Source organism: Tasmannia lanceolata, unplaced genomic scaffold, assembly GCF_043159265.1.
Source record: "Tasmannia lanceolata isolate RefF3 unplaced genomic scaffold, GAP_Taslan_0.1 ptg000037l, whole genome shotgun sequence".
NCBI classification, from domain to species: Eukaryota; Viridiplantae; Streptophyta; class Magnoliopsida; order Canellales; family Winteraceae; genus Tasmannia; species Tasmannia lanceolata.
The window spans coordinates 15,593,636-15,615,377 of record NW_027518714.1 but is presented as its reverse complement, the minus strand read 5'-3'; the positions used below and the strand labels follow the sequence as shown (position 1 = coordinate 15,615,377).

Genomic DNA, 21,742 nt, shown 5'->3' with positions numbered 1-21,742 from the left:
AAAGAAGAAAGAGGAGAGGAATACGAAGATACGAGGAAGAAGAAGGAAGAATGAAAAAGAGGAATCGACGCCGGAAAAATATAAGGTGCCAGAAAAATGAAAAAAATGAGGCAGGAGAAGGAAAAAAGAAGAATCGATGGCAAGAAAGATAGAAGATGTCGAAAAAAATGAAAAAAAGAAGGAAGAAGTAGAAATAGTTAGGGTCGATTAGGAAAATTTTGGGTCGACTAGAAAAAGTTGGCTTCAGAAGGAAAGACTGGGGTCGAGTCGAAATAAGTTGGGGTCAAGTTAACTTTTACTACTCGACCCCAACTTGTCTAAACTCTACCCTAAATTTTACTGACTTTATTCAAACTTTTCCCTACGGACCCATACTTTCTTACTCGACCCCAACTTTTCCCAAATCAACCCAAACTTTTCATACTTGACCTTCATTTTTTTTATGACTCATCAAGTGTATTTGAAAAGATATAGTAAAATGGGTGCCAAAGCATGTGTGGGATCGATTGATTGGAAGAAGGCAGACTTCGCGCACCCCCTATTAGTCAATTTAGCTTGGAGCGCTGCGGATCGAGATTGAGCTTGTTACTTGACTGCTAGTCCCTCTAGGGACTTGCCCTACCCCAACTCGTCCCTACTCGATCTCAACTTTTATGACTCGACCTCAACTATTCCTACTTCATCATCTTCTTTTTTACATTATTTTTTGGGGTTTTCCATTTTATCCGGTGTCGATTTTTCTTTGTTAATTATTCTTCATCTTATTTTTCATTTTAGCGCTTTTTTTTGGATCAAATTTTCTTTGTCCTTTTCATTCCTCTCATTTTTCTTCTTCTTCTTCCGAGTTGGAGCGATGGTCGTCCAAAACGGTGAAGATAAAAAAACGAAAATAAATCCTAGGGTGGAAGAAGAGGGCATTTTGGTCTTTTTATCGTATAGCGCCGAGCAAACATAAAATCAAATAAAACACCATTCATGTGTCGTAATGACATAAGTAAATGCAATTTTTACATAAACTACTTATAAAAAATCGCGTTGGAAACAACTGTGGACCGATTCTGCTCCGTTGGTTGCTAGAGATGGCTCGGAAAGTAGTGGAATATGAAATCAAAGGGACTCAAACGGAATGAGACAAGCATTTTAATTTGTCTAGAATTACCTTAGAGAACAGTGAACCAGTGTTTGGTTGCACAACATATCCTCGGAAAGTAGGAGAAAAATTAGGGGTGTCAATACCAATATAGGGATAGAGGGAAGAGAGAGAAAGAGAGAGCATCATTCCCTAGAAAATTCAACCAAATTTTTTTAGTCTCAGAAGGATTTGCTTTTAGAGGGGACAAATAATCAAAATCATCACACAAGTAATTATTAGATGGGTGAAAATTCAAGGGAGTCCAATGCTATTTTGGCAACCAAACATGAAAATGGGATGCCAAACCAAACTCCGACGGCTGCCGAGCTTTTATGGAACCAAACGACCCCAATATATCTTAAATCGACCAACATGTCTCTTTCGGTCTTTCCTTCTCTTCTCTCTCTATCGTAGAGGAGAGAGAAAGAAACATAGGGGGTGGATTTAAGATATACAGTGGTCGATTTTTCACTGCCCTTTTCTGTAATCCTAAATTTCTTTAGTCTCGAAGAACTTTGGTTCTTTTATCTTCCCTCCCCTTTCTGCCTCCTCGTGCTCCTCTACAAAGCTCTCCATGAATATACTTGTAAAACAAAACTCCTTTTTTCTTTTCTAGTTCCGCCTTTTCTCTTCGCTTTTCCTACATCTCATCTCTAATCTCTCTCTCTCTCTCTCTCTCTCTCTCTCTCCATTTGTGCTTATACTTGTCACTTTTTCCATTTTCAGGGCAAGATGAGACCGCAGAATAAAGAGCCGGACAAAGAACCTCTGCGTCCCGATTTCTGGACCGAAACCTTTGATTCGGTCGCACGTCAGTATCGTTTCGACACGGACGGCCGTCTCTCTGTAAATTCATCTCTCCTTCTCAGCTTTCGATTCCTGTTATTTTCTTTCATTATATTCTATAACAAACCCTAGTTTAGATGTTGTTTAGATAAATGCGTTACGAGCTTGATTTTGCTACTGAATTGCAAGAATTTTTTTTTCGTGAATTTTACTGTGAAAAATGGAGATTTTTGTTTTTTTAATGTATAAATGGAAAAAAAGATGGAGATTTTATTATGGTTATACCTGTTCAGTTTTGTTTCCCTTCTTGTTTCCTAGTGAGGTAGATAGCTTGATTGTTTGCCTTTGATTTTATGATTTCGATCATGGTAATGATATTACATGGAATTTTATTTTTAGTTTTATTTGATTAGATGTCATGATCAAGAAAGGAGTCATCTTATAATTTTTTTTTGAGGTTTCTTGGAATTCTATTCAATTATTGCAAGAGCAAGGTTTTAAATTTCGGTTTCGGTGTCAGTAACCAAAATGTTTCGGTTTTAGGCCGAATTTTCGGCCAAAATCATGTAAAAATATGATTATGATTTCGTTTATTTTGGCAGCTAAGATTTGGAAATTGCAGTGTCCCCCTAGGGTATGTTTCTTTGGATGGGCGGTTTGCTGTGGCCGAATTCAAACCATCGATTTCTTAAGAAGAAGAGGCATGATCCTAATGGACCATTGTCCCCTTTGTATGGAGGATGGAGAATCTATAGAACATTTGTTTATTCATTGCAGGGTAGTGAAAGTGATTTGGGGGCATATATTATCGAGGTTTGGTATATGTTGGGTATTTCCAAAATATATTTCTGAGGTTGTTGATAGCTGGGAATTCGTTCCGTGGAAAAAGAAAGGAAAGGTATTATGGAGGTTATGCCTTGTGGCATTGTGGTGGGTTATATGAAAAGAAAGGAATAACAGGGTGTTTGTGGGAGATGCCAAAACATCCTATTGGCTTTATATTAAATTATCGGTTTAACTATCCTGTGGGCGAGAAGTATTCCATTATTTAGATTTGTATCACCCTTTGAGCTCTGGGAGGGTTGGCAGATAATCTGCTCAGAAGCGGAAAGAAGCGATCCAATTATTCAGCTATGGGTTCCTCCGCCTCCTGGTTTTCTAAAAGTAAATTTCGATGGATCTTGTCTTGGAAACCCAGGCCCGGCCGGAATTGGTGGTTTATGTAGAGATAGTTTTGGTGAGGTGGTGTGGGCTTTTTCTGGCCCAATCGGTATTACTGACTCATCTGAAGCTGAAGTTAAAGCGGCGTTCAGTGGCATTATGCGAATAGAATTAGATCAGCTGAATTCGGTGATTGTGGAAGGAGACTCAGCCAATGTAATTAGTTGGTTGTCAGGTTTGGCGGCCCCTCCATGGAGGTTCCTTAGTCTTTTTGAGGAAATTGAGGATTCTTGCTCAGGTTCTTCAATAGTATTCAAGCATGTAAAAAGATCGGCTAATGGGGAGGCGGATTCTTTAGCTAGATATGATGTTCCTAGAGTAGGGTTAGAGTTGTTTGATTTTTTGCCGCCATGAGAATTCCCTTGTATTTTTGTATTTTTGTTTTTCTCTTTTCTATTGTACAGATAGTGGGCCTTATCGGTTCCCCTTTTTAATCTAATCATTTACCATTTAAAAAAAATGATTTCGTTTATTTTTTTTAATTTCGACCGAAATGTCTAAAAATTCAGTGTCAATTTCGGTGGAAATTTTGTAAAAAAGTCTAAAAATGACTGTCTCCGAAAATTCTGAATTTCGGTGAAATTTCGGTAAGGCGAAATCTTGTAAAGAAACGACTTCATGTGTATTTCGTTTCGGTTTGTGCCGACAATGAAATATTTCGGCCGAAATTTAAAACCATGTGCAAGAGAAATATACTGACTTTTGAAAGGCAAAATAACATAAATTGTTATTTATTGCAAAAAAGAGGAAGACATGTTAGCTATAGGATTGAAGTTGTATAATTACATGGCAACCAAATAGAATAAAAAGAAAAGGTCTTCTACCAATAATGCCATTGGAAAATGTGAAGTAGGAGCTGGATCGCTTTCGTACTCTTATGTTTTTCTGCAAACTGTTAAAATTAAGAATCTGAATCTTTAGAGGCATGCTGCAATAGCTGCTTCTTGAAGATACTTGGAGCCTCCCAAGTCCCAACATGTAAGGGAACATTGGCAACACTATATCTAGGATTCAACCAAGTCTATAATCTTATCTTCTAAACAATGCCCAAAACAAGTACCATATTTGAAAATATCTGACTCGAAGTTCCAGCTGATCAGAGTACCAATATCAAGCTAGAAGCTAGATAGTTTTGTCTAATCTAAAGTGATAGATCCTAGAACAAAAAAAATAAAAATAAAAATTGAAGTGACTTTTTTCCATCTTCATATCTACAAAGTACAAACAGTCTCAAAGGTCAGACATCCTGTTTGTGGATGAAAATATTGACAGTCCAACGGTTTAGAATGTCAGACCTTCCTGTTAACAGACAAACTAAAGCCCGAGTTTCTGCTTCGTGGATACAAGGCAAACATCTTGGCTCCTTAAGCAAGAGGATGGATCAAGTCACCATTTGTAAGTCTGGTTGACTGGTTCTAAAGAACCATGGTTTTGGTTGATGACCTCCATGTTTTGTTCCACTGCTGGTTGTGCAGATTGGTTTGGTCCTCCAATTGAGTTGACTGGTCCTTTTCTCTCCTACGGCTCATCCAATTGCCAGATAGAAGCCCCTGGTGACTTTTGTAGACTTCCCAAGTCATCCAGGTGTTGGCACAGTCCAAGAAAGGTTTTCTGCACTGTCCAGGGACTAACATTACACCTGGGCCGTTCTTAGTCTGGTTTCATCCAAGTCTAGGTTCACTGACCTTGGATCAGGTTGGTCACTTGCTTGGAGATAAGGGAAAATAGCAAAGTGCGAAGTGTGCATCAGGTAGCCATGTCGTGCACATTTGCACCTGACTCAATGCCAAGCATCTTGCCTAGATTGATCTGCCTTTGGTGACCACCATTAAGATACAAGGGAGGAAATTGCTTTATATGGATGCATCCCTTATGTTATTTTCCTATGTAAACAAAATGGGGAGGGGAAATTAAAATTTTAGAAGTTTCCAAAACCACTTGAAGTCTTGAACTAAAATTTTAAATAAAATTCCAATTATAAATTAAAACGTCACTAGCAAAAATATACACCGTTTATTATGACATTAACTTGTGGGATATTTACAGATTTCAGTGGGTTTCTCCTATCTTCTCTAGCCTTGCTTTAATATTGCTTCAATTCCAATTTGTGTAGTTCAATATGCGTTATTTCCTATTTTGTTAATATGAAGATGTTTTGGACATTCCTGTTCATGGAGAATTTGCTACTTCACATGTGTTTTCCTTCAGACTGATCTTATTGGAATTTTGGATTTTCTGTTTAGGTGAAAACGCTAGATGATCCAAGGCCAGTTGTCCATAAGATGGTTGACTCATTCCTGAATAAATTTTTCCCTTCAGGATATCCTCACAGGTAAATTTTCATTTCCTCAGTCCATCTTTTCTGTGAAGCAAGACTTGGCATGAGCACGAAAATATATTAAAGTAGAAGAGCGTATTGTACCTTTTAACTTTTGGTTTGTTACTGTTGAGCAGTGTGAACGAAGGTTACCTTACATACACTAAATTCCGAGCCCTGCAACACTGTTCCAGTGCAGCCCTATCTGTGCTGTCAACTCAGGTCTTCTTCTAATTCCCTGTAAAGAGTTATGGCAACATTAAGAATTGTGGTTTGGAACATAATTCTGTAAAATTAATACTGCATCAATTTTAAAGCTCTTAGGGAAGAGTGATGTGATCCAGCAGCCTTAGCATTAGTTTACATTTATGATTATTTGATGGACGTCTTTTTTAATGATTTATTTAGAACTTATTTTAGTCTTTTAGTTGCATTTTATGATAATAGATGTGGGGGATGTCGACATCAATCCTATGACTCACTATAGTTAGGCCTTATAACCTTATTGGCCCTCCACCATGTCATAATCTTTTAAAATCTTTATATCCTATTGGCTACCTCCCTATAGAGCACGACTCAAACCCTTTAAACCCCTTATACCCCTTCTCATATCTTATTGGCCAACCCCTATGGCCCACAACTTAAAACCCAGCCTCCTCTCATACCAAACTTTTAACCTCTCATAAACCATAGTTTGAGAAATCGAAAACAAGACCCCCATGCATTTTGGCGTATTCTCTTTCCTCCTTTTTTTCTTCTTTCTTCTTCTCCCTCCTGACTCAGTTGAGGTGCATCGGCCCATCTCCTTTTCCTCCCTCCTTTCTCTCCTCTCCTTCTCTCTTTCCCTTATCTTTCCTCTTCCTCTCTTCCCTCTCCTTCGTCTTTCTCCTTTCGGCAGAGTGCAGCCGCCAGCTCTCCCATCTCTTTCTTTCTTCCCATTCTTCCACTCTTTCTCTTTCTTTCTTTTCTCCCCCCCTCTCTCTCTCACGTATGGGGTGGATAACGGCCAGCACCTCCCCCCCTCTCTTTTCATGCCCTGTTCCTTTCCGCTTCTCCTCCTTTTGCCTTTCTTTATTTTTCTTATTTAGCTGAGATCAGCCCACCCTATTCCCCCACTCTCACTCTCTCCTCTTGGAAATCACTTAAAACATGAGGCTTGGCGTGTTGCCCAAATACGGATCCCTTCTCGTTCCTTTATCACAGCTTATCCCCATTCCCATCCCTTGAAACCTTTTCCATTAATCTCACAACCTTTATTCTACTAATTGCCTTGCCCTTGTCACTTTATTACACTGCTTGGATCTAGTAATTCGACACCATTCCCTTACCCTATTAGTATTGTTTGGTTCGTAGTTTTAAAACTCTCCCACACCATCGTGGACTCCCCCGAGTCAACTCCCTTTTACCTTGGCTGAGTTCCGTGTTTTGCCATCGTTTTCAGCGTTTTGGCCCACAGAGTCAGTAAAAACTCCTTTGACTCTCCCGAGTTATGACTGCATCAACCGAGTACTCAGCCGCGTCTGCACCAAGTTGACAAGGATTTTTATTGGCTACATTTTGACTAGCATCCGTGTATTTAAACAGTGGTTTGGATTATAGTTAGGCATTATTTAATGGATATGATTTCCATTCCATGGCATATTTGATTGATATCTGAATTACTTTTCATTAGTTAGCCGTTCTCTTTTGATTGATACCTGATTGGGATGATTTATTTTCATGTGATGATTGTAATCTACAGCTTTGAATTCCTATGAAAACTCTAACTGTCTTTGAAAACAAGACATGTTTAAGCTAATTTGGGAATGTATGTTGATGCCTTTATTGAACTAAACCCCATTGTACACTCCAAATTTTCTAGACAATTAAACTACGAACCCTACGTTTGCACAGAATTAATATCATAGCAAAGAGCCTAGATCCCTTGTGAGCTCTATAACTTTACACTATCTAGGTGTTCGATAAAACTACTGTTAGAGTCTAGTTAGTCATTCTTGTCTACTAGGGCGTCTTTAGGTATGATTTATGTTTCTAGTGTTATCCTAGGTTGTAGAGTCTATCCCAGATTCTTTAGACATCAGTTACCTTGTATTACATCCCTGTAGTCTTGTTTAGGTGTCTTAGTATCTTTCTAGAGTCTGTAGGGTTGTCTTGTACATCGATTATGTATGTTCAAACCATAGCTATTAGGGCCAATGCTCCACATCAGGGGCAACGTCGAGCCCATCCCCTGGGGGCCTGTCAACAAAACACCCATGCTAGCCGAGACCAATACCTTACAGTTCCCTTTTCTGGTCCTACTGCATTACATTGGGCTAGTGCAAGTTAGAATTTGAGGTGATCCAATGCAGGGCAAGTTAGTTCTTTAAGAGATTAAAGTTCGTTTATACACTTTTTTTCAGGACTGATGGGAGATCCGAGTCAATTATTGTTATTGTTGATAGGTTCTCTGAGGTGTCCCATTTATGCCGATTTGTGTAGATAGGTTATTCTCAAGTTATTTCTGGAGGATTTTGTGGAGCAAAATAGAGATTCAACTTCAATTCGGTATCACACATTCTTCTCGAACATACAGAAGTGTTCAAGCACAGCTTAGGTCATTTGTTAAAATGTTTAGCTGGCGTGGAACATCGACAATGAAACTTAATTCTACTCATAGTCATGTTATATTTCCATTACCCCTTTGCTACTATCCGTAGCTATCCCATTCCTTGCCACTTAGTCTGCACCACTATACTCTATCCTGGGAAGCATAGTGTTGAGGCTTACCCCTTCGTCCACTACATAAAGAAGGTGCTTAGAGAGACGCTGGAGAGATTGCAAACGAGTAATGAGAAAGGTGGTTGCTGATCAACAACAAAGAGTTCACTTCTTCAGCATTGGGGATCCAGTGACAGCGTTCCTTCGATGTGATCAATTCGCGATTGGAGCGCATCATCATTAACTCCTTGGAGACTTGCTCGAACCGATGACGTCACTTCGATATTTTCGAGAGTTTGCAGCATGGATGTTACAACGACGAAGATCCACCGAGGATTTTGATGGAGGTACGTAGTGCGTTGGCAATGACGCCTTTTGATAGAGTGTTCATGGTTAGATGCGGTGCACTTGCGATGACTTTGCGAGGACCTGTTTCAGCACGTTGCATACTTCGACTTGACAGAGTCGAGTTCTTCTTATATGGAGGGAACTGATGTGATTCAACAACATTAGGATTAATTTTTATTTATGATTATTTGATGGGCATCTTGCTTATTATTTATTTAAGGTTTATTTTAGTCTTTTAGTTTCATTTTATTGATCCTAGACATGGGGAATGCCCACATCAACCCTATGACCCACTACCCCTATGACCCACTATGGTTATCCATTACTCATAGCCTGATACCCTAGATTCAAGCCCAAATTCACTTAGACCTTATAGCCTTATTGGCCCTCTACCATGGCCCACTAATCAACCTTTTAAAACCCTTCTTATACCCTAATGGCTAATTCAGTGACCAACTGCTTAAACCCCTTCACCCCCTTCTTATATCTTATTGGCCAACTCATGGCACACCACCTAACTCCGTCTCCCTCCCATATAAAACCCCTAGACCCCCTCCTAAACCGTAATTTAAGAAATAAAAAAGAAAACCTCCCTCTGCGTTTGGGCATCTCTTTTCCTCCCTTCTTCTTTCTCCCCTTCTTTCTCCTATCTTTCTTCTTCACCTCTTCTCTATCTCTTTCTTTCTTCTTCTTTCTCCTTCGCCCTCTCGGCTGAGTGAAGCCACCAGTTCTCCCATCTCTTTTCTCTTACCATCTTCTTCTCTCTTTCTTTTCCCCTCCTCTCTAGCCGCCGCCGCTACCACCTTCCTCTCCCCCCCTTTCCCACGACTGTGACAGCCACCCGCCTGTTCCCCTTTCTTTTCCCTATCTTTTCTCCTTTCTCTCTTTTTTTCTCTTCTTTGGCTAAGATCAGCCCCCCTTCTCTCTCTCTCTCTCTCTCTCTCTCTCTCTCTCTCTTTCTCTCTCTCTCTCTCCCCTCTTGGAGATCACTTGCAGCAGGACGACCAGAGCATGAGGTTCAATTGACACTTGGGTATGGATCCCTTCTTGTTTTTAAATCACAGCATATCCCTATTCCCATCCCCTTGAACCATTTCCTATTAACCCCACAACCTTTACCCCAATCCTTCCCAGACCCTTGTCACTTTATTACCCTACGCAGATCTAGTTATTCACCATCATTCCTTTACCCAAAACCCATTAGTATTGGGTGGGCTATCGTTGGACTTTTTTTTTTTTGGGACTTCTCTGATTTCTATGACATGCCTGATTTTTATCGGATTGCTTTTCTTTCATTAGTTAGATGTTTTCATTTGGGATTACTGTATGTGACCCATTTGGGATGGTTTATTTTCAATGTGATGAACGAAATCTACTACTTTGAATTTGTATGAAAACCTTCTCTTTGATTACCACGACTTTTTTTGTAATCTGGTTTGGGAACGCATGCTGTTTCCTTTATTGAAATAAACCCCATTGTATGCTCCAAAGTTACCAGAAAATTAAGTTGCAAGCTCTAGGTTTGCACCAAAAAGTTTCAGCAACATGTACATAAATGTCGATGTCAATCTTTATGTCTCTTATTTCCTTTTGAAGATTGTTTCCAGTTCATTTTAACCTCCACTATATCTTTTTTATTCTGAGAATCTAATCCGTCCCACTTTACTTAATTCATGTTCTAATTAGATAGTTTCCCATTTATGACTTTGTAGTGTGTACTTGGACTGACAACCACAATATGGGCCATGACTTCTCAATATTCTTACTCCTATGCAGTCACTGCTATTTGCCGCAGGCTTGCGACCTACCCCTGCACAAGCAACTGCTGTTAGTTGGGTAAGAATGATATTGGATCAGAAAGCATATGTCACCACAACATTTTGTTTGGGAATCTTCTTTATTGTCCACTTGATTGCTTACAGATTCTGAAGGATGGAATGGAGCACATGGGAAAGCTAATATGTACCAATATGGGCGCAAGAATGGATTCAGAGCCAAAGCGATGGAGGATACTGGGTCTGTGTTTTAAGTCGAACCAGTTATTTTCCCCCTCAAATCTTGCATCCTTTGTCTTTGTGCATCTTTTCGTGGAGCATTTGCTTTCATCACGTTGATTCGATTAAGCAGCGTGATCTCTGTTGAAGTATTAAAGATTAAATAACACCATCTCCAACGGCTTAAGCTTTTGGAGTAATTGGTTGTTTCACATGGCATCAGAGCAAAGTTCTGAGTTCAAAACTCATTGATATAAAAAATCCACATGTAATGGCCCACATGTACCACGTGTAGGCCGACCCTAAAAGAAGGGCCATACATGAGGGGGAGTGTTAAAGTATTAAAGATTAAAGGAAAACACTTTGAAAACGGGATTCCGTTTGGAAAATAAAAAGGGGACTGAAATGACTGTTGATTTGAACCTTTTCAATGTGTATTTATTGCTTTTATGGGGATTTGAGCTCGCTCCATTTGTCTTTTAGTGGACGTGGCTATAGTGGTTGATGCCCGTTTTTTTTTGCCAAAACGGAATCCCGTTTTCCTAGCAGTGCTCAAGATTAAATAACGCCATGTCCAACGGCTTAAGCTTTTGGAGTAATTGGTTGTTTCACAATCTCCATGCGTCATATGAAAATGTTGCCTTTTACGTTGACATGCAGCTGATGTGCTCTATGACCTTGGTACTGGCTTGGAAGTTCTTTCTCCATTATGCCCACATCTTTTTCTTCAAGTGGCTGGCCTAGGCAATTTTGCAAAGGTATCCAGTTTTCTAATTGATAGCTTTAAGTTCCGTTCATATGAAATTTTCAGAATATCAATAACAGCACATTCAATTATTTGAGTAGTTGAGCTTGAAAAGCATATTGTTGTTAGTTGTGTTGTTCCCATTCTTCTATCATTGTAAAAATGATTTTTAGCCTCTCTTGTTTGATATTTCATGGTATCCTCCATATAAGTACCTGTACACTGTATTTCCTTGTCTTTGGATTTGACAGGGAATGGCTGTTGTTGCAGCCAGAGCAACAAGATTGCCAATATATTCTTCTTTTGCCAAAGAGGGCAATCTCAGTGACCTATTTGCAAAAGGAGAGGCCATTTCGACTCTTTTCAATGTTGTGGGAATAGGCGCGGGCATTCAATTAGCATCCACGATTTGTTCATCAATACAAGGAAAGGTACACTTTTGATAGTATCATCTATTTTCTTAGATTCTAATGTATGTTCCCAAATAAATTGTGTTTGACCTAACGGCGCCTATGCAAGACTATTCAAGCAGTGCAGTTTTCGTATTTTTTGTCTTCAAAATTTTCCAAGTGTGTTTGTTGAAAACTTTTATTCTCTGCTTTTTTATTTATGGTGTCTCTTGTTTACTAAGTTATCAAGATGCACATATTATTTTGGTGCTAGGATTTTACTTTGAGGGCATTCAGTGCTGCAAAACTGATGCCTGATAGAGTTGCACGTTCTAATAAACTCTGGATCTGGGTATGGTCTGCCAACTTGGAGTTGAAGATCCATTCATATCTTGTATGAATAATTCTTAAACCCATCTTAGGATATGTTTCACACTGTTTATTACTCTTAAAAGTCTTGTTTGTGTTGGTGGCTGAGAGACTAGCTAGAATATATAGAGGAATTCCAGTTGAACTAGGGCAGGAGTAAAAAACCATAATTTTTTGCGTTCTTGACGAATTTAGCATGTAATCATAATTGTCAGGCGACATCGGAAGCAGATGTCAGCATATCATTCTTAACTTAGTCTAGGCATCTTACATAAAGGATTACGTGCTACATTGCCTAGACCACAAGCAGAAATATGGCTTGAAACTCTTAGCTTTTATCTGTGTCTTCGACACTTGGTTTGAGTCAAACTTGGAATTGATGTGAAGATGACACTATCTGGGTTTCATGCCAAATCGGCTGATACTTGGAATGCGTTGGCCTGATATTGCCAACGCATTCAGGATATCTGTGCAATTTTTGGAACTTGAATATAATTAGGATCTGTTTTTTTTAATGCTAGGGATCTGTTTTGTGTCAGACACTAAAGAACTGATATGAATCAGCCACTATGTAAAACCATGGCGAAGATTGACAATGTGGATGATGGAGGGCTTAATGTTATTTAATGAGCTCAGTTTCTACTCTCTGTAAATTTCCACGAGTGAAAGTAAGTACGAAATTCCAAACATCATAGAGATGCAATGAATGCATCTGACCTCCGTTAAGCTAAATGGGCACACATACCTTCTATCACATGTATATGAGTTGTTCGAGAACATATTCTTAATTTCATTTAATAAGTGAATTTTCATTGAAGGGAAAGACATGCTAGCCAAGGCTAACACATGCATATACAAAAGCGAGAAAAAGAAAAGAAAAGGGAAAAAGAAAAGAAACAAGAATATAATACTGAAAAAATAACAATCTAGGCATCTCATGCCAAATCATCAAGCTATCACAAGATAAATCAAAATCGTGCCAAATCATCGAGCTGTAAATCTGCCTTTAATCTCATGCTAATTTGTTCAATACCTTAACAGAATTCCAAGTTTCTTACACTTTCTAAAAATCAACTCAATCCAATCTTCCAATGTCTTGAAATAACTAATTAGGGTTAATCTTGTCAATTCCAATCGAGATCAAGTAGATCCGACTAATGGATCTCATTATCAACACTTGTTAGTAATCCGATGGTCTAGATTGATTCAGTATGACTGTTGGTAATAGATCTGATCCATTTAGATTGCTTATATAGATGCCCGTGACCGTTGGTTTGAAATTCAAGATCATCAATTCCTGTGTGACCCCCAGCTTACCCATAAAAATAAAAAAAAATCAATTCCTGTGATGATGGTAGATAGAAAGAAGAAGGATAACCGAAGGCCTCCCACCAATGGGGTGATCAAGACATCCCATCAAGATCAAGAGAAAAGAATATCTCCATAAGCAAAGGTTTTTTTTTTTTTTTTTTTGAAAGATAACAAATTTTATTCCATAAAGAAAGAAGTACAGAGGGGACAAGTTGTCCCCGAAACTAAGATTACATCCAGAATTTAATTCCCTCCATTGGGAAGAATCACACGAGTTGTTTGTAACTCGACGCCTTCCTTTGCAAGCTGATCCGCGATACCATTCGCCGAGCGCCTTCTGTGTTTGATTTGGGGGTGAATAATACGTATAAGCAAAGTTTTTTTCATTCTATCATATCATCATAATAGATGCAACGCGCACTTCTAAAACCCTAGAAAACCACCACTTTGGACAAAAAATACCCTTGTTAAAATTGGGGGCTAGTGAGCTCTCTTTTATCTTAAGTCACTTAAATGATTTAAGTGACATATTCAAAATACCCGAGTTACCCTTATTCACTTAAAATATGAAATTAAAACCTTCTAACTCCCATATGGGGCTCTTGTCTTCCAAATCTTTAGTAAAGCTCCAAACCAAGGCATGCGTTTGAATGGAGATGACTTCGAAATGCACATTTTGGGTTTTTTTTTTGGTTCATGTGCCTTTAAACTTTGAATTGATCCCTATCGTTAGATCTCTAGCGTAGTTACAAGAAGCTTTTAGTTACCGAAGTGGAATAAGTACCTAGACAACCTGCCTTTGAGCTGTTTAAAATTAAAAATGCCATGCCTCCAAAGATGATAATAGATTACACCTTCCTTTCTTTGACATGACATGTATCATTTCAGTGATTCAGATTGTACTTTCTTGCAGTTGGTAGTGGGCCCTCTCCTTTCTGTCATACATATTTATAGTGTGGTTGAAGAAATACGAGCAGCTCCCGTGAACACGCTGAACCCTCAGCGCACAGCCATGATTGTAGCAGATTTTCTCAAGGTGTGATTGCAAACTTAAACCCTTCTCAGAGTATGCCTTTTTATCTTATTCTTTTGTACACTGGGACCCAACCCAGACAGGAAAAATATCGAGCCCGGCGGACTTAAGATACCGAGAAGATCTCCTTTTTCCAGAGAGACTCATAGAAGATGCGGGAAGTGTGAAGGTGGGAAGTCCACTGCACAAGGTTGTTAAGAAGCCTTCCAAACTGAATGAGTTGAGAGAAGTATTCCCAAAGGAGAAGTTTCTGATAAATCGCGAAAATAAGTGGACTGACATGGTCTTGGAGCAGAGTGCTAATGGTGAAGATGCTTTGAGGGGTTGGTTAGTCGCGGCTTATGCTGCAAACATGGAGAACACAGGGCAGACACCAAGCACTGCGGTCTTATACGAAGCGTACAAGAAAATGGATAGCGTATTCCCATATTTTGTTTCTGAATTGAAGATCAAAGGGTGGCATACTGATCGTTTTCTCGATGGAACAGGAGCTCGGTTTTCGTTGGCTGTAACATCAAATTAAGGTTTAATTAAAACACTTCTAAACTATCATATGAATTGTTGCTTGATATTTATAGGTGAATATATTTTTTTGATTACAAGATAGAATTACGCCTTGAAGGTGTTTCACTGTTCTTTTTGACATTTCAGGAAGAGAGTTTCAAGCCTCATTTTGCTGAAATTTGCAGTGTATATATGGGGGATTCACGGAAAGGCATTTCGCGGGTGACTTTTGCAAAAGAGAACAGCTACAGAGGCTAGCATTTCAGCTGATTTTGTTTTATTCATTTACTTCATCTAAGTTGGCTGTTCTCTCATGCAAAAGTCAGCCGCAAAATGGTTTTCAGCAAAATTGCCTAGCAAATCAAATCAAATAGAAAGACCAGATGCCGAACTTTTCCCAAACATTTTCCAGCAAAGAGCATCTCAATACGATCAATGCTTGAGAGAGTATTGCGAGGATGTGATCCGCAGAAAGGCAAGAAGAAATGCATCGAGAGGTGAATAAATAATAACTAAGAAAGGTGGCAAAAAATGGGTAAAAGTCATTCACACGGATTGATACAATTGATCTGGTGGGCCATAGATGTAAAGTACTATTTCCATAGTTTTCTTTTTCCTAGATCCAAACAACCCTTGAGGGGCTAGTATAGACCATAGACACCCTTAAAAGTAGTCATGCCAACCATGCCCATTTGTCCTTTTATGAAAACAAATCAAAGGCAAACTAGAATTTGATGAAAATGCTTGAATTTTTTAACCTCAATATCAATTATTCTTAGCATTTACATATATATTATCATATCTGAACATGTCTAGAATGTAGAGAGTAGATTTTTTGACAAAATTTTCTTTACTGTAGATGCGTTGGATCAATGGAAAAGAATCAAGGGTTTTTTTTAAGAACCAAGTGGTCTAAAGTTAAAAAAATAAATAAAAAAAATCCACTTTACATGTTTCTTTCCTGAGAAAGTGATGCAAGAAACACATGAAAATGAACCCAAATACATGAATCAAGTGGTCTAAGGTACAAAAAATCCACTTTACATGTATCTTTCATAGGAAAATGATGCAACAAAACAAATGAAAATGAAGCGAAATACATCTCCCTAATCTAAGTAGGTATGTTTTCTATGCCTAGTTGCAGCTGTTTGAAAAGTTCGTTTCAGGACAAGTAACAAGTTGAGGTATAGATAAAACCTTTTGGAAAAACAAACCTTATATTATCGTAGGCAAATATTAAAACAAAGGAATGCTGATATGAGGTCCCTATCTTTCTACAGAATAGAACATAACCAAGAGTCAGTCCAAATTCGGCTTTAGACAATTTATGGATGCAAAATCCCAATACAACACGTGTAGGAAGAGTTGTAAATATCTATACACTGAACTTAACCACATCCAGCCACATAGGATGAATAAAATGAATAAGACAAAATCTGTTGAAAAGTGAGCCTATGTGGCTGCTCTCTCATGCAACGGCCGGTCGGAAATGAATTCTGCAATGGTCCCTAACAAATCCCATGTCCATAACAGAAGTATTCACGTATCGTTGCTCAAACTATATTACATATAATCCAAGCTTATCAATAACTTTTTATTTTCAAAAACATTTTCATAAGCTATTTTGTTTTGAAAATCTCTAGCACTAAGTAACAATCCCTGGCAAGTTATTAAAAGCCACCTATGAAATGAAGAGGGTAGGGTCATTATCAAAATATAGAGAAATTATATGATGCCCGACTGTCAAAATGTAAAGGGCGGAAGGAGACAAAACCTAGTTTTTGAACCGAGGAAAAGTAAAAAACGGTGCTTTCCCTTGGATTAAAAATCAAGGGAGAGGGTTTGTCTCTCTCCGTCCTTTATTTTGACGGTTGGGCATCATATAATTTCTTCAAAATATATAATGTCATTGAAGATATAAATTTCAGTACCATTAAAAAAGAAAGGATATAAATTTCAACGTGAAAGAAAAAAAAAACAATATTTAAATCGTGATCGTTAAAAAAAGGAGCACCTATTTTTTTTTATAACGAACTGTAATAGGGATGCCGACCTCGTGCCTTTGAAAAGAAGACGAGGTCACGTCCACTCCTCTCACTCACATGCTCTAAACAATGCAACAAACCTGGGAATAAGAGACCCATTTCATATTTAAAAACAGGAATCTATACTGTTTCCTTAGTTTAAATTTACAGTCAAAAGGAGGATGGCTAGTATTTTGTCCACATTTCAAAATCGGAAATCCAAACCAACATGGTCCAACAGGTCCAATACATCCACATCTTGTCCTTCCATTGGTGTGTGAGAGAGAGAGAGAGAGAGAGAGTTAAAATGGGCTTTTATCAAGGAGATGAGTGTGGGGAATGAGCCCACCTATGAGATGGGCTGTGATTATGTGAAGACCCACTGAAAATGGGCTTTTATCAAGGAGATGAGTGTGGAGAATGAGCCCACTTATGAGATGAGCTATGATTAAGTGAAGACCCGCTGAAATTACCTTTACCCTTAGGCTCTGTTCACTTGCGTTCCCGGGAAAGTAAATCCCTGGAAAACAGCTTCTTTTTTCCTTGACAAGATAGAATTCTGGTGTTCACTTCATTTCCTGAGAAAGTAACAAGCCTAGGTGGAAAATGTCAAATAATGACATGGAAATTGCCAAAAATAATGTGGAAATGTCTCTTTTCTCACAAGTGTGAAAACCAAATCCCACTATTTTGGCCGGATTTGCTTTCCCGGGAAAACTAGTGAAAAAAGGTGGGCAAGCAGTTTCTCGGAAAACCTTTTCCTGCACAGTTCCTGCGCATATGAACAGGTGCGGGAAACCTTTTCCTACACAGTTTCCCTGGATTTCTTTTCCTAATGCACGTCAGATTCCCGAGAAGCCTTTTCTTTTCCTTTCCCGGAAAAACAAGTGAACAGAGCCTCAGTACATATAGTTTTGTGGATTTCTCCTAAGGGAAATGATATCCAACCCCGCCCCCTTCCCAAAAAAGAAAAAAAAGAAAAAGAAAAAAAGAACGTGGGCCCACCATGTTTCTAGCTGTCACCTCATATAGGCTCACTCTCACTGGTCGGGCACCCCGTGCGATGCACGGGGGATGGAAAAAATTATGCTTGAATGTCACTTAAAGCCTTTCTACCTACTAACTTCTTATGATGGCTATGGGAAATGCTTAAAAAAAAAGAAAAAGAAAAAGAAAAATGCTTTCAAACTTAAAAAAAAAAACTGCATTCATAAGAATGGGAAGTGGAAAAAGAGAATAAAAGTATGGAATAACATATATCAGTAGTAAAAGAACTTGTGAGATATACAAAAGTGAAGCTACAGTAGCATTTCATTGGTAAAGGATAGTAATCTGCAAGAACATAGATAGATATTAAAGGTAGACAATCATTCCCAATGGGCATTTCGCCGGGTCATGATAGACAAAGGCTTCATATTTTATCAATGTAACCTTCATAATCATTCCACAAATTGACAGCAGCATTAACATGTCAAAATTGATAGTAATTTCAATACTTGTGTCATGCACCATTTGTTTATTTAGAGGGACCTTCAATTTATAATGGCATCCCTCTGATTTTTATTTATTTATTGTAATTAGATCCCTCTGATTAAACTACAATTGTACGAATTCCCTCTGAGCGGAAACAAATTTGTTTTCTATGAATAATAATTGTGATCCCAGCCCTTCGATCTATAGAGGTTTCCAAAATATGCCCTTCATCTATAGATTGTAGGGCTAGGATCATCATATGGAAATGATTTTTTGGGAACAACCGATTTATATTGTGGCCCATCAAATGGACGGTCTGGATCATTCTATGGTATAAGCTACACGTTACTTTCTAAAAAATACTTGACTAAACAGACTTCCACCACAGGTTGTGTGCCAAAAATCATTTACATAGGATGATCCCAACCCAACGATCTATAGAGGTTTCCAAAATATACCATTCCTCTATAGATTGTAGGGATAAGATCATCATATTGGAATGATCAAATGGACGGTGTGGATCATTCTATGGTGTAAGCCGAAAAATACATTTTTAAAAATACTTCGCTAAATTTTTTATTTTTTAATAGGTATGTTGGTGTTTGGTGGGGTTTATTAAAAAATACTTCACTACATGGGCTTACACCATATATATTCTCTGTGTATTATTGTAAGAATTTTGTGACAAAGCTTAGAAACCAAAAAAATATTTGGTACACTCACTACTTTTTCTACATGACAAAATAAAATTGAAACCAACCCTATTTAATTTTTATTTAGAGGGACCTTCAATTTATGATAATATCCATTGTGGAAGCCCATATAGCGGAGTATTTTTCAGAAAGTGCTGTACGGCTTACACCAAACGATGATCCAAATCATCCATAGGATGGTCCACAACGTAAATAGGTTGTTCCCATAAAACACATTTCCATATGATGATCCTAGCGTTACGGTCTATAGAGGAACGGCATATTTAGGAAACGTCTATAGAATAGATCTTATGGAAATGGATTTTTGGCACACAACCTACTTACATTGTGGCCCATCAAATGGACGGTTTGGATCATCCTGTGAAGGGAGATAATATCAAATGGACGGTTTGGATCATCCTGTGAAGGGAGATAAGGAATGCTTTTCGTGCAATTCTGAAGGGAGAGAGAGTTGATTTAGAAACAGATTATTAAAGAAATTATTTGACTAAAAATCCCGAATTTAAAGAGAAGAGAGAGAGAGAGAGAGTGTGTGTGTGAGTGATTGGATTTTCTGATACACCACAAACGGAATGCATCTGTAAGGACTTACGCTGTCATTTTCTAATTTTAGAAGGCTTGGAATGGTCCAAATAAAAAATAGCATTTAATATGTGCGGCATAAACGACAAAGAAACAGCGTTTAAAAGGATTGAAGGAGGCCCTTTTCATGCCAGAGTATACGTCTCTTATACAGTTTGTAATTTAAAGAAAGAACAAAGAAAACCTTAGAGACGTGTAATGCCATAAATCATTTAAAATAAGCGAGGCATTTTAGAGTCGTAAGCTGCTGCCAAGTTACCCTTTTCAAGCGAAAGTACAGGCTTCAGTCTTCATGTGTCTATTCATTTTTTTCCATTTTCCCCTCCATTGTTGAATAGGTTAAGATCATTCTAAGAGTCTCATTTTTTGTGGACACCTTATCTAGGTAAGGGACTTTCAAATGAATTGTTTGGATCATCTTAGTGTTTCTTTTTGTAGGGTGAAAAAAAGGGCAGATTAGTGCACAAACAGTATCTGTCCATTTTTCACCCCCACAAATGGACATCATATGATGATCCAATCAAGCTGATTTTTGGTACACACCCCACTCATGATGGAGCCTTTCAAATGAATGCTTAGGATCAGCCCAACAATGTGGCCCACCCTTGTTTTACGCTAACGTTAGCAGGAACCCTTTCCTCTCTCTCTCTCTCTCTTTATATATATATATATATATATATATATATATATATATATATATATATATATATATATATATATAGACACACACGGGTGTCTATAATCTTAAATGATAAATAAGTCAGGTTTAATAGTCCTTAGACTAATGAACACAACACATTAATTTATGCAACTAGAAGTTCAATTCGAAATTTTCTACGGTTTAACAAAACTAATGAACTCTTCAGAGTTAGAAGACTTAGTTGCTTGTTTGGCCTGTTGGCAAAGTGGTTAATGAGAGGGTCTCCCAAAACTTGTATTCACCCTCACTTTCACCCATCTCTTCAAAGCAAGAAACATGTGAGAATGGTTAAAACTTGTAATTCTAACCTGCTACACAGACTTGATCATACATAGACTTTCTCAAAAGGCTCGACATAAAATAGTCGTTAGATAAATTTGAACCCCATTTTTAAGTGGAAAAATGGGCGTAATTCTAACGTAGTACGCAAACTTGATCATACATAGACTTTCTCAAAAGGTCTTTTTCTTTCGATGTAAAATGGGCGTAAGATCAATTTTACTCCCACTTTTAAGTAGAAAAATGGGAGCAAAAAAAGTAGGAAAATGGGCGTAAAACTTGTTTTATGCTCATTTTAAGTGGAAAAAGGGCATAAATATTGTTTTACCCCACTTTTTATGTCGAAAAACGGACCCAGGGAAAATGATCATAGAGAAGTAGTCTCTCTCTCTTTCTCTCTCATGCTAGAGACCAATGAGATTTTGCCATGCCCATTACGTGCCACATCACAACAGTGTGAGAGCTACATATATTGCCAAATGGCATTTGGTGCAATTGATCTGACTATAGGTTGAGTGCCATATCATCCTCAAATGATTTTTCCCAACGAATTTGATAAAACATGCATGCTGTATGAATCTTTCTTTAATATCTTCAATGGTGTGCTAATGTCTCTTTCTTTGACCCATCTCATTTCCAAGCTAGAGTAAAATGAAAGCAATTCCTAAACCTATAAGGAGTGAAACCTGTTTTTCTAATTTTTTTTTTTTTTTTTAATATTTAGTTTGGCACTTCATTACTTCTCCTCCTCCATGCCACAAACCCAATTGATCCAATCTCTTGTGATTGAAATTGACAAAGACGAATGATATTTTCACCTTATTTTTCCAGCATTCCACCCATTTTGTCTGTTTATTCCTCATATTAACTTCACTTTTAGAAAAAGTCAAAAAAGAGGGGGTGGAAATGTTCCCGTTCACAAAACCCATTTCTTTTTCTTGGACTTTCCCACGTTTTGTTGACCATATGACTCTGGAGCTCACTTCCACGAAAAGTCCCTTTGAAGCATCCACCCACAGAGTACATGTGAGGAATCTCTCAAAAGATTATTATGTCATTGGGTCCCTTTTTTTAATGCTGAATGAGCCTTCTTGAAATCCGTATGGACCCCTTCTTAATATT

The 21,742-nt window shown here is 38.1% G+C and overlaps 1 protein-coding gene across 1 annotated transcript; it reads left to right on the top strand.

The window, feature by feature from the left end:
* Positions 1 to 1,564: 1,564 nt before the first annotated feature.
* RUS2 (root UVB sensitive protein (Protein of unknown function, DUF647)) lies at positions 1,565 to 14,980 on the top strand. The gene is made up of 10 exons (XM_077372918.1): positions 1,565 to 1,718; positions 1,859 to 1,978; positions 5,383 to 5,471; positions 5,594 to 5,678; positions 10,281 to 10,340; positions 10,427 to 10,520; positions 11,159 to 11,256; positions 11,495 to 11,674; positions 14,226 to 14,348; positions 14,425 to 14,980. Exons 1-10 carry the CDS (start codon positions 1,707 to 1,709, stop codon positions 14,866 to 14,868), a joined length of 1,305 nt encoding a protein of 434 aa, XP_077229033.1. The 5' UTR covers positions 1,565 to 1,706; the 3' UTR covers positions 14,869 to 14,980.
* The last annotated feature ends 6,762 nt before the right edge of the window (positions 14,981 to 21,742 follow it).

What these genes read in the sequence shown, in the direction of transcription:
- RUS2 (XM_077372918.1), top strand. An exon ending in AAAGCGATGGAGGATACTGG is followed by an intron (nt 10,521 to 11,158) that starts GTCTGTGTTTTA and finishes GTTGACATGCAG; the next exon opens with CTGATGTGCTCTATGACCTT. An exon ending in TTGTAGCAGATTTTCTCAAG is followed by an intron (nt 14,349 to 14,424) that starts GTGTGATTGCAA and finishes GACCCAACCCAG; the next exon opens with ACAGGAAAAATATCGAGCCC.